At 31.8% G+C, this 14,255-nt stretch overlaps 2 protein-coding genes across 2 annotated transcripts; one reads left to right on the forward strand and one right to left on the reverse strand.

Moving 5' to 3' along the window:
• Positions 1-8,789: 8,789 nt before the first annotated feature.
• Positions 8,790-10,285, reverse strand: LOC100644167 (short-chain-enoyl-CoA hydratase). The gene is made up of 4 exons (XM_012308245.3): positions 10,033-10,285; positions 9,672-9,925; positions 9,299-9,593; positions 8,790-9,209 (listed from the first exon to the last, which is right to left on the reverse strand). The coding sequence occupies exons 1-4, from the start codon at positions 10,145-10,147 to the stop codon at positions 8,932-8,934; spliced, it is 942 nt and encodes a 313-aa protein (XP_012163635.2). The 5' UTR covers positions 10,148-10,285; the 3' UTR covers positions 8,790-8,931.
• Positions 10,286-10,380: 95 nt separating this feature from the next.
• Positions 10,381-14,134, forward strand: LOC100644053 (exocyst complex component 3). The gene has a single exon (XM_003395130.4). It carries the CDS (start codon positions 10,521-10,523, stop codon positions 12,777-12,779), a length of 2,259 nt encoding a protein of 752 aa, XP_003395178.1. The 5' UTR covers positions 10,381-10,520; the 3' UTR covers positions 12,780-14,134.
• Positions 14,135-14,255: the final 121 nt, after the last annotated feature.

Consider the following 14,255-nt stretch of genomic DNA (forward strand, 5'->3'; position numbering starts at 1 on the left):
GTAAATTCAATTGGCCCCGATTTCATAGAGTCACGCGGTTTCCGAGAACACGTGAATTTTTGAATATTCTCGTTCAGATCAATTTCAGATCGATGCTTCTTGACAAACCTGAACTTGACAAACATGAACACGTAATTTCGGGATCGATATTTTTCGTTCAACGACGTGCACGACGTGTAATCACGAGCAGCGCTTCGCGCGTAATCACGCGAGATTATGCAATGGTTTATGCGCGTTTTCGTGGACGAGAACGAGTCACGGAAGAGTTTGCAAACGTTAACGCGAGATTCTCCCAACGTTTTCACCGCCAGCTACGCGAGATCGACGACCGGATAAATTTTCGCGCATATGCATTTACAGCAGCTCACGAAAATATTGGAACATTTGCACCTTTTATGAATATATTACGCGCGTTGCATAGAAGACTTTGAAATTTCATTAACACTGTAATAAGAGCCAGCTGTCATGGTTATATCGATAAAGTTCGAAACGAATCTGAGAATGCGTGAGGAAGGTACAAAATATTTTGCGCAAACGTATATTTTGTAGAAATCGTAGAGATATTAAAACATTCGGTTGTTCGTTGTATCAACAAGCAGATTTTTATGCAAATTCGCATGTTTGAAAATATCATTAAAAAAAGTAGAACCTTGCTAGGAAATTGTTTTATCTGCTAACTATTATTAAAGTAAAAAAAACTATTATAAAGACATTACATTATCGGTGAGATATTAATGGAAAAGGTAATAAACATACGGCGACATAATCTGATACTTGATATTCGTTAAATGAATTGTTGATAACGTAAGAAAAGTATAAGATTAACGAAGATATCATAAATCAGATTACGATCATTTCGCGGCCTGGCATGGAAGTCTAACGGGAAAATTGGCACGCTCGTAGTCGCGTCCGCTAATTTATGCGCTCTTAATTCTTTCAATTCTGACAAAAATTCACTCGAAGATATTCGTGGAATCATGCGTAATTACAGATAGCGAAGACAGTTGTTGCTTATCTAAATGTGCTACGTCAGACGACGATGACGTAAACGAGATTACGCTCTGGTTATTCATATATCTTTTCATAATATCTATATTCTGCGTGATCTTCCACGTTCAAATTTTCTATAAACGCGTACAAACCCACGGTCTAGTAAGTAAGTCAATGATAAGCAAATATGATGTAGAGGAATGCCGAACTACATCCTGTTGGAGGAGACAAAAAACGAGGAGATCGTGAACAGGGCACTGAAGAGGGCGATCAGGTATGAGGAGAAGTCAAGGAGATCGGATAAGAAGTCAGTGAAGCAATGTTTTCGGAAACTGGACAGCAAGAGAGAAACAGAGCTAAAGAACAGGTGGGAAGAAGGAAAATAGGAGGCAATGTGGAGACTAAGAAGAGCCGTTGGAGGGGAACAGGGAGAAGGAGGAGATCAGGGCGAAGGAGAGGATGAGAGGAAAAGGGAGAGGGAAAAAGAGAAAAAGATAGAGAGGTCAAGGTACAACCCCACATACAAGAAGATAAGGATGGAGGGCTTGCCGCGTTACCTGAGGGAGAGAGAGAGAGAGTAAGAGAGAGAGAGAGAAGAGGAAGAGAAAGGAAAGATGTACCATAACAAGATTCAGATGTGGAAATGAGAGCAGGGGCGAACAACACTGGAGGGAAAGAGAGGAGCGGCTATATAGGATATGCGAGGAGAAGGAAAAGACGATGGAGTGTTTGTCTGATGACTGTAGAATCAGGGGCGGGGGAAGGAGGAAACGTACCAAAGAAAAAGATAGGAAAAGATATAGTCGGATAAGATAGTTTAAATTAGCTACAGTAAGAACTAGTGATAGGATAAGTGTCATAGTGTGAAAGATAAAATGGTATTGTTGTGTTGTGTAGAGATTATGGGGCTGATAGGTGGAAGCTGTTCAAAACCAAAAAACAAGTATCGAATAAATAAATAAATAAATAAGGAGTAAATATGACGTAAGTCGGAAGTCATTCTAAACCGAAAGAATTACAACAAATAGATATAACAAATTCGCTCAGCAATCTATTAATAATAACGCTGCACATTCAGTAAAATTATCTTTAACAATTATTATATATCTAAAATCACTATCTATGCTGTATACTCAGTTTTTACTAGATGCATGTTTACAGCAAATATATTGCAACTTCTTTGGCTATTCATACATTTTCAGATTGGTTTCTTTGATCGATATTATCATGACAGTCGTATCTCATTGCAGTTTCAATGAAATTTCAAAATATTTTATAAAATACGTATAATAGAGTATGGAAATACTCGTAGAAATCTTTTATGAATATATTATATGTGTTATACAGAGAAGGTAGTGAATATACGAGCAAAATCTAGCAAGAAAACTTGCCATTCAACTTAACAATAAATATTCAAGTCTCCATATAGATTCGTATTTTACGAATATCATTGGATTCTTATATCTTTCAATAAAAAAAAAAATTATGAGGGAGAATCGAGGCAACGAGAATACTTTTCAACGATGACCAGTTTTGCAAAGTTTGGAATCAAAACTCCTCGTTCGGGTAAATACTGAAAACTCGAGATCTGGATTGCGAACAAAACTGAATCGAGTTTGACAGAGAAATGGACATCGATCGACACTCGTAGCTCTCGAACGGACAGTGTACGACCCATTAAGAGTGTCAAATTGCGTAAGGTTTAGCACAATTGTCGTCAAAACTTTTTTAAAGCACTCGAGTTCGTTAATATGGAACCAAACTTCATTTAATTCACATTAAAGTCCCTCAAACAATACTAAATAATTCTGATTCGCTTAGATCTATGTAGTCTAAATCTATAACCAAAATAGATTTTAATTTGCTCCAATTTACCCTAAAATTCCTCTGATCGACGATAAAGTCAATTAGAATAACGTAACTCGTTTCAACATGCCCAAGCCTGATGAAAAACGAACTAAAAATTTGCTTCAACTCGCTCTAAACCGTTCCAACTTGCTTCAATTCAGCTCCTTCTTGTTCCGGCTAATCCCGATTCCCTGAAACTCAATCTAACTTAAACCAACACGTTGTAGTTTACTTTATCTCGATCGCGATTCCCTCAACTTCTGGCAGACATCTTGCAGTAATTGAATATTTAACGAGACAATACGTTACGATTTCTCGTATATATGAATATATTACTGTCGTTTATATTGATTATGTTTTTTCGACCATCGCATATCATTATCATTTATAACGTTATTACATGAAAATTACGGGTGAAAAATATGGCATATAGTAGGTACGTTTTCATTGATTTTCTGTTTTAAAAATTAGGAGTAACAGAGTGGTCGTCAAAGTGATTAATTTGTAGTGTTTACATAATAATTTTATAGATATAAAACAATGCATTTTGGGGGATTTTAAATGATTCTTCGCCAAATATGTAAATAAGATTTTGCCTTCTGCCTTGAATTTTTTTCTTTTTTTTTATGTATCTTTTATTGTAATTTCTTCGGTATAAGTCTTATATTGCTTTATATTAGTATTATAATATTATTTTATGAAAATTGAAAACTATGCAAACTACTAGGTCCAGATATGTAAGTCTCTTAAAAATAGCTGATAAGTAAAAAAAGTATTTTGCGGAGGTCAAGCAGTATTTTAATATTATGAAGAACAATATTTTGGAAATTTTGAAGAGTATCAGAAAATACATGTCTAGCTTCAAAAACCAAATAAAACGACGATACCTGTAACATGAGATTCGTCGACAGAGTATTGAATTTTAAAATTCGATAATTTTCTGTAAAAAATGAGATGTTTCAGTTATCGTGTTCTCGCTTTATAGTCTCCATACGTTATTATTGTATTATAATACTTTTCAAGACGTAACATTTATCGAACGTGAATAAAAATCGATGAAGGTAGACATTAAAATGCAAAGAAAAGTCTTCATCCGGGAAAATAACGCGATACGATCACCATGAATAGCCATGACATTCCGATCGATTCGTTCGCAGCGTGTCGTGTGCATTTAAAACTTCATAAAAGCAAATAGTCGCCTTTCCGGAAAACGACTGCATTCCTACAGCAATCAAAGATACAAGTAAAACTACCGGAACGAAACGCAACTAACCCAACTCTCGTTATAACAGCGATACAACATGTATAACATCCTCTAATGAATAATAATTTGTATGCGAATACCGCATGTTATTTCGCTGCACGCGGTCGTAACCAATAATTAGTTAATCAACTGGAGCTAATAATCGGGAATTAATTCACCGATCATTCTGCACTTAGATGATATTGAATGCGTCGTTGATGGAAAACTTTTTTCGGAAGTTCTTCGATAGACATTATCGATAAAAAAAATACAAACAACACTATCAATAAGTTAAAATATTATTCTCGTTGCAAATAAAAATATACGTAGAATTAGGAAACACCGTTTATGTAAAAATTTCGAAAAAAGCAGAAAACTTCACCGTTTCTATCCATGCATCGTTCAAAGAGCTCGATGAATGTTGCAAAATGATTGATTCAAACCGATACTCGCATCCAAACAAATTCATCATCGATTTAAACTTAGTACATAAAACTATCCAAAATTATAATAATTTAAGACCAAAGCAAATCTCTATCTACATTGCCTCTCTAATTGTGTTCATAAAAATATAAATTTGTGCAGTCATTATATGAGAAAAACAATCATTCGCATCTTTAAAAACAAATCAAATATTTCTCAGTGGTATCACCTTGAAATCAAGGGTGGGATATTCTCCGCGTTAAAACACCTTCCAATAGGCCCTGTAGCAATAGCAACTATCTTTTCTACCTTCCTCCAACTAACTCTCCTCCGGTTATCGATTTGTCGACTGTGAAACGCGGCATAAATTCGCTAGCCGGTCATAGAAGTGGCCTGTCGATCCAACAAGATGTGTCCAGACGCTGAAACAGCCGTGGTAAATTTCACAGATACCGGTAGAACGGACGATCCTGTTTGCACGCGCGAAGAACAAAAATATTCGTCGTCCGGTAAAGCGGGACAACGATGTAACCTGTTGCTGGACGAGGAACGGGGAGTCACTTTATGTCCATCCACCTCGTAAAACGTAATGGTTAAGTGGCATGCAGATACGATCAGCGCCGGCTAGAGAATGGACAGGTACCGAGCGTACAAAGGAGCTGAAGTGACCGCCGCGAACCGTGAGCGCCTTTTTTTCAGCGTATACACATGAAAATTGCACGGTTCAACTCCGTTTTCCAGTGGCGAGCTTGGTGGAAGGCAGCTTTAGACAGGTTGTTTAAGCTTCGTTATTTTATTGAGCTGCAAAAAGGCTAGGGATAAGTACAGTTGCTAACGAAAGTATTCGAACAGAAAGCTTTTATGAATATGTTATATGCCCTATACGAAACTTTTTGAAATTCTATTTACGCTGTAACGTGACACGACTGTGATGATTAGACCGCGGATATTTATGCGAATTCATATTTTTATGAATATAACTAAAAAGAAATAGAACTGAAGTAGAATGATACTTTGAATGTTTTATATATTTTTGCACATTATATATTTTCTGCGGATTTTTACATTTTTTAATCTCCCATAAATGCGTAAAAATCTGTAGTCTAACCATATTCATATTTGTCAAATTTGAAACCAATCTGGAAATGTATGTATTTATTGAAAATATGATACAATAAGTGTTAGAAATGAGCTCACTGAGCATAAAAGCTTATTAACAAACGAAGAATTATTAACGAAGAATTGTGTAAATACTTTTATTATGTTTGCGAAACATATACTTACACTAAATATCGTATAGCTTCTACGTACGTTTTCAAATTTGTTTCAAATTTCAGCGATATAATCGCAATAGTGGAATCTCATTACAACGTTAATGAAATTTCAAAATGTTTTGTATAACGCATATAATATATTTGTGAAAAGTTTCTGTAAGTGTTTAAATATCTACGAAAGAATCTAAAATTTCCAAAATATAAGGTTGTAACTTATAATCGTCCAGTTTTCTCCATTTATATAATAAATATAGAAGCAGGGCAAATTTATGTTACAATCTAATAATAATAATATATTTATATAATCATATAAATGAAGAAACGTGAAATAAGTAATAAAAGATAGAAACTATTAGGAACGTTCGAAATATGTACGACTTTCACACCTCGCTTCCTCGTAAAGAACATGAACGCATCGATTCGCCTCTTTCAACGAAGGCAACTTTTGTTTCACGAGTTCGCCAGCAACAATAGCACACCGTAGAATCGACTGGTAATTCGTGAAAGGCTCTGGCATCATCCTCTCAAATGCCACGTACACGACAAGTTTAATTAGAAAAAAGATCCTGGGAACCGCCCTTTTATCTTGTACGCACTTCTTCCTTGCCTCATCTGCTTATTATTATCATTTGCGAATATACATTGAGAACGCTTATTCCGCCCCTTTTTCACAAATACTACTCAACATTTATTCTGTTAAAATTGAGAAAAATTTTAGACAAAATTAAGTTTACTCAATTCTCATAAAACCTAAATTTATTAAAATGAAACTGAATAAAGCAGAAAATAAAGAATATAATAAAATATGAATTATTAAAATTTTATCTTGTTATCTTTTTCTCCTTACCCATCAAGTAATAACTTTCATCAAATAATACTCAATCAAATAATAATTTCTGAATCTTACAATCCATCATGTTACAAGATAAAGAACTATATAAAGAATATTTTAAATTACTCAAATAAATTAAAGCTTATACCTCCAATTCTCCAGCATAATTCCAACTTGCAATTATGTATACTTTTCTTCCTTATACGTATGTATGTACAGATCTCACCGAGCTGACATTTCTCCAATTACTTCTTTTGTAATTGATACTTGAAGTCTTTATCTGGACTGTATGCTTTCTATTTCTTGTAAAAACATAACAATTATAATAAATTGCTTAATAATATGTACATACATACATACACGACAATTTGTCAAATATTAATTACTAATATTATTAATATCATAATTATTAATTATTAATAAAATTGCTGCAATTCTTCAAATATTAGTTACTTTCTTCAGTTAAATCTCAAAATCAAGTATCCTAACGCGTATCTAACGAAAGGAAAACGTAACCAGTCGATAGAAAAAGTTGGAGAAGAAAAGCAAGTCCTAGGAAAAGACGAAATAGAAGGAAGAAACGAAAGAAAGAACAACATCGGAGATGATCGCGTAGATTTAAGTACGCGCAACATTCACCAGGTCGTGCAAGGAGGAAGGCACTTGGTGGGGAAGGCCTTCTGGTTACCAAGGGGACTCTCGTCCTGACTCCTGGTTACAAGAAGGAGGAGGAGGAGGAGGGATATGAACGATTGCGCAACAATGCACCGCCACCTGCACTCGTTTCGTCACACAGCTTTAACCGGCTCGATGGTGGTTGGCCGGCTCGCATTACTTTCGCCAATTAAACCTATGGACGGTCGTTGTTCAACTTGAATATGAAATTCCACGATTATTTGAAATTCCAGCCGAATGAACGCGTCGACGACCGCCTGGAGGAAATCTGCGACCCATCATTGACAGCATATCCAATACACATATTGTTACGTCGATGCACCAGCTTCAGTATAGATGACGAAAAATATTATGAACGAATTGAATCCAATGATCTCTATGTCGATTCCTTTGCTAATTCTGTGATTATGTTATAATAGCAAACATTTTAAACAAACATATATTTAATAAAAAAAATATAGTACACCGCATCTTAAACAAATAATAAAGATTAAAAATGGTTCCACTGAGATTTATTAATGTAATGAATAATTGACCGTTTAGATACTTATGTGATCGTAAAATGTATACTCACACAGAATATCTTCTATGTAATTTTCGGATTTGTTCCAAATTTCGAGCTACTGTATATTATAAATAAATTTATCGTATGATTTATTATCAAATTTGAAAATTCAATGCAAGAACTGTATACCAATGAAATATCGAATGACTTTCGATTATTTTAACCTTGTATTACGCGATATCCTTCGCGAAGAGAATGCGTAGAACAAATTTGATCAAGCCAATTTGTTAATTTCCTTTTCCATTATTCGTATCTTAATATTCTGAAATTTACTAAATGCGAAGTTGATAATATTGGCAATCGTAACATGACGTCGATTATACGAATCAAATATTCTAGTAATAATATTTTCATTAAATAATATTCGTTAAATGAATACTATATCGTGTATATTTATTTCGTAGCACCTGTTACTAATAATGAGGAAAATACACAATTGGAGGAGGCAGATAAAGAAATTTTAATAAATATTAATTGTCCACTTAAGTTAATATTGAATTATATTCGAGATATAGTAGGATTAGATGATACAAGTGAGTAGGTTATATTCTTACTTTCTTCTATTTACTTTTTTAATAAATATATTAAAGCACATTTTTAGCTGAATTTGATTTATGTGATGAAATTAACTGCCATTTAAGGAAAGTTTCCATTTTTGAACCATACATATCTGGTTTCGATGTTTTTGAAGTGGATTTAACATATCTAATAGTTACATTTGAACGTAAGTTTTAAATATTATATGAAATATTATTTTCAATGAATATTATTTACACAGGAGATATAAATGGTCAAATGATTAATATAACACCACTCCTTGCTGGAAAAGCAGCAAGAAGATGCACTGATATACTATTAAAATCTCATGCCTTGCTTAAGAAAAATTTATCTGCTAAATCTTCTTTAAAGAAAGGGAGTATTACACACAAAATAGCATGATTGTATTCATAATAAAGGAATTTAATCATAGTAAAAAGTTTAGATATATTTTAAATATATATTACATAACAGTCATATGAGATTTTGTATCATTTGTTCCTATACACAGCAGTCTTTAGGAACAAGTACTTTTATATGATCTTTATAAAAGATCTTTATCAAATTCCTCAAACTTAGTTTCTATTTTTGTAATATTGTAAAATTTTCCATGTTTTCCTAATCCTTCTGTAACAAACCTTTTTGCTCCTGCAACTCCTTCTTCAAATAGTAAATGAGATGCATTATCTTTCTCAAATTGTATAGCTTCTTCTAATTGTTTAGCAGAAAATGTGGCAAACTGTGCAGAAGCACGATCTGCAAGCAATGTTCTTTGTGGGAATTTCACAAATGATTTTGCCAAATTTAGTGTAGTGCCTAACACTATAAATAAAAAATTTGTAATTATATAATTTCACTATATCTTTTGATGTACCTATACATATTATTTACTATTGCAAAATAAACTGCACCATTGCCAGTAGTTGTATAACGATTAATCAAACCACATGAATATGCTTCTTTTGCTTGGATGTAACGACCAGTTAATATCAGTTCTATTGCTTTTGAATAACCAATTAAGGCGGGTAATCGGACAGTACCACCACATAATATAGGTATGCCAAACCGTCTATTTGTAAATCCTAATACTGCACCTTCTTCCATTACTCTGAGATCACACATTAAGGCAAGTTCAAAGCCTATTCCTAAAGCATATCCACTTATAGCAGCAATTAAGGGTTTTTTACATAACTCAATTCTATTAGCCTATAAACATTTCATATCAGAAAAATTAATATCCTAGCACTTACATAATCTACTTTATATTTTAGTTACTTAACTTACCAATGGCCCAAAGTGAGGTAAAACTTCCTCATTTTTTCCATCATATTGTGCAATTTCTTTAAGATCATAACCACTACAGAAATTCCCTCCTATACCATGAAGGATACCAACTAAAAAATTTTCATCATTTTCAAATTTATCTAATTCATCCGATAGTTCTTGTGCAGCAGCAACATTTAAAACATTCTTCCTTTCTGGTCGGTTTATACCAATTATACAAATTTCTTCAAAACGATCTACCAAAATATTTTTTTCTGAAATAATGTACAAACATGATTATACACTAAGAACATATATTTGTTCTGTACTTCGTAAAAACTAAAGTATTATATAATATCACGAATAAAAGTTATTTATTTACCCTTTTGTTCTACTTCATCCTTTACATTTACGCACGATTTGGAGGTTAAACATCTTATTGGGTAGCGTTTGTAATGTAGATTGATTATTCCTGATAATCTTTTTAAAAAATGCATTTGTAGTTTTGAATTAAACTTAAAATTCTATAAGTACTATGATGTCTTATTTTGATAATATGACAACAACAAACTTTTTTGACTTTCTTCAAATCCTTGTTTTTCACTGAACATAAACACATGAAAATACGACAGTGCGCATTTACAAAGCACTACAACGTTGAAAACACATTATATTAAAATTGACAAGATAGCTATTCAATATAAACGCATCTTAAGGTACATGCCTAACCAAGGTTTTATAAATGTCAAAATAATCTGCATGCTTTCTTTTAAATGAATCTATTTAAGTAAAAGTCATTATTCCTAATTTTGTATAATTATAGGAAGGTGTAAAGTAAAATAATAGTTTGTAAAATAAAACATTAACAAAATGGCTTTGAAAATGGAAGACTTGCAAAAATTGGAGGAAGAAGCAGAGGCAAAGGCAACAAAATATGGGTGTAATCTATTGCAACGACCAGGTCAATTGGAAAAAATTGATATGTACAAACGTAGAATAGCCCGGAAGAAAGCTTCTGTGGAAACTATGCTCAAAACTGCAATGCAAAGTCAATTAGATGGAGTTCGTGTAGGTTTTGAACAGCTTCAGAGTTCTTTAGAGAGTAGCGCTTCCATAAAACAGGATCTAAATGATATTGGCGAATTATTCAGTAAAGTTCCAGAACTCAGTGCAAAATTGCAAGCTGTTCAAGAAGAGAATATGCGTCACTCTCAGTATGTTACTGCCAAAGAAAATTTGAAACATACATTTACTTTACCAGAAAGCGTTGAAATGACTAAACAGTGGATAAACCAGGGGAATCTACTGTATGCTCATCAGATTATTATGGATCTTGAAAATTCAAGAGATGATTTGTTGTATGAACTTCACAAACTTCCAAATCAGTCCCCAGCTGATACAGTTATGTTAAAAGCTTATTTAGAGGATGTTGAAATGCTTTCTCAGTTAATGGAGAAACAAATTAGATTAGTATTAAGTCGTACATTAAACACAGTGAGAAAAGAACCTACTGTTATAGTCACAGCATTGAGAATTATAGAAAGAGAAGAGAAAGCAGATCATTTTGCTATTCAGAGACATAAACAAAGTGGATTTATGCCACCAGGAAGACCTAAAAAATGGAAAGATATGGCAATGAAAGTTTTAGAAAAATCTGTAGCCAATAGAATTGAAGGAACACATGTTGAGGAAAGAGTAGATAACAAAATGTGGCTAGTTAGGTATTTAGAGCTTACAAGACTCTTAATTTTGGAAGATTTGAGAGTTGCTAAAACTCTTTGTGAACCTTGTTTTCCACCTTGGTATAATATTGTAAGAACTTTTGTTAAAATGTATCATACAAGTTTATCACAACATTTGAAGGACATAATTGCCAATGGCTTGGAAGGAAATGAATATGTATCTTTATTATCATGGATTATGAATACTTATACTGGTCCAGAATTAATGCAACATCCTGAATTAAATATTGATACAAGTGATATAGGCCCTTTATTGAGTCCTGAAATTATAAATGATTTGCAAGAGAAATACTTGAAGAATATGTGTCAAAATTATGAAGACTGGATGAAAAAAACTTTGGAAACTGAAAAAGTAGACTGGTGGAGTGGTGTATTACCAGAAGGAAGCACTCAAGAAACATACTATCACACAGCAGCACCTGTGATTATATTTCAAATGATTGATCAAAATCTCCAAGTTACAAAAACAATTAGCATTGAATTAACAGCACAGGCTATAGTCCTGTGCATTGAACAAGTAATTAAATATGGATTTATGTACAAACAAGCAATACTGGAATTTAAAAACAAACATTTTGAGGATAGAAGCCAAGTACCTTACTTTACACATCATATGATTACAGTTGTTAATAATTGTTTACAGTTTACAGAATTAGCACAGCAAATGAAACAGCTGTATTGGGTTTCTAATGCTAATGGGGATGCTACTGTGAAATTCGAAAATTTGTTATCAAATTATCAACAATTACGAAATGAAGCAGCAGCAATATTACTAGAAGAATCTTTCTTAGATTTAGAATTACAATTTCAAGATTTAATTACTCCTAAATGGTTATCATCCCCTATCCCAGTAGAAACCATTTGTGTGACTTTAGAAGATTATTTTCAAGATTATAATCATCTGTGCCCAAAAAATTTTGAATATGTTATTACAGAGGCACAAAATCTCATTGCAAAGCGTTACATTTCTGCAATGCTACAAAGAAAGATATCTTTAAAAACATATGATGAATGCTTAACATGTACATCAAAAATAATGACAGAAGCAGATAAATTAAAAAATTTCTTTGATAGAATAGCTCCAAAAGTAGGGAACTTTAATTCTCCCTTTGAAATAATCAAGCGACTGGCGGAGGTACTGCGTTGTGAAGATTCGGAAATTCTTTCTCTTGATTTACATTCATTGGTTGAAAAATATCCAGATATGACTGAAGATCATTTAGTCAGATTATTGGGTCTCAGAGGTGATATCTCTCGCAGTGAAGCAAGAGAAAAGGTTTCATACATTTTAGAAGCTCAACGTAATCGTAAAGCTCCACAATCTATTGCACATAGCATATTTAAACAAATATATATACAGGATAGTTTTCTCAGTTGGAAGCCTTGAAATTCAAAAGCAATTTGCTATATGAAGTATTATTTTTCACATATCATCAATGAAGCTGATGTAAATGGTATATTGTACTTATGCATTAATATAAATATTCTAAATTTGTAATGGCAAGAAGAATTATTGATTAATGTAAAGAAAATGTTGTTATCATATTGTAAATAGTTAAATCAATTTCATTTTTCAATTAAATTTGATTTTATTTCTTAATTAAAGGGTAACTTATTATTGAAAACTGTAAATAAATATTGTATAATAATTAATAATATTAATAATAATATTAATAATATTAGGTTTATATACATATGTTGCATGCATATAAATATATATACATACATACATATATATATATTGCATTATTCATGCCTAAAATCTTTATTATTTACTTATTTGCTTACTTATTTGAATATAATATAAATGATACAATAATCAATTCACTGCCTTAGTAACTGAATGAATGTATATATGTATATATATATTCACTTATATTTGTTTCGTATAATTGATTTGTATGAAATTATTCACATAAAACATAATGGAGTAAAAACAAAAATAATGTAAATATAATATAACATAAAAGACATAATTAAATACTATTTATTTAACATATGTTTCAAAAACATAATTATAAAAACAAATAAGTAATAATTCAAATAATTAAAGCAATGGTACATATTTAGTAAAAGAAGATATTGATTTTGTAAAAACTTGCTAAACTTGTAAAAACTGAGTTGCTAATATATAAAAAATAAATTAAATTCTTAGATTCACCAAGTAAGTTGTAAATATCAATATTCCACCAATTAATATGAGACTTTGTATATATGAGAAATATATAACTATAAGTATTATAATTTTATTCCTAACCATGAGATACCAAAAGGAAATCTAAAAAGGCAGAAAAGATTTAACTTAATCATTATTTTAGTAACTAAGTTATAATATGTATATATGTGTGTTCTTAATGTTTAATATAATTTATAAAAAATAACATGTACAAAAGTACTGTATATGAAAAATATTTTACGTCGGCAATAAATTTAAGTATTTGTTTCCTACATGTACATTAATGAGTTGCTGCAGGATATTTATGATTCAAATTATGCATATGTGAATATGTCGAATATATATGTATATCCAAAATCTCTGAAGTTTACGTATAGTTCACACATTTATTATAACAATAAATAATTTATAGTCCGCTTATCGTATGCATGTAATGCTATGCTGTACACCTTAAATTACCTCTATATTTAAAACACAATTCAAAATATTTATATATTTAATTCACAATTCAAAACCAACTTGAAATCTGCAATCAGTTTTAAATACATATTTAAGTACATAACGAATTGTTTAGCTTGTTATTGTCTTTTACATAATTCTTTATACTTTAATCAGAAGATCAAACGTTACGAAACATTTGAGATAATTGTCTTAATTAATTAACTATTAAGCAATAAAACATAGTTC

This window comes from Bombus terrestris, chromosome 4 (assembly GCF_910591885.1).
Source record: "Bombus terrestris chromosome 4, iyBomTerr1.2, whole genome shotgun sequence".
Taxonomy (NCBI): Eukaryota; Metazoa; Arthropoda; class Insecta; order Hymenoptera; family Apidae; genus Bombus; species Bombus terrestris.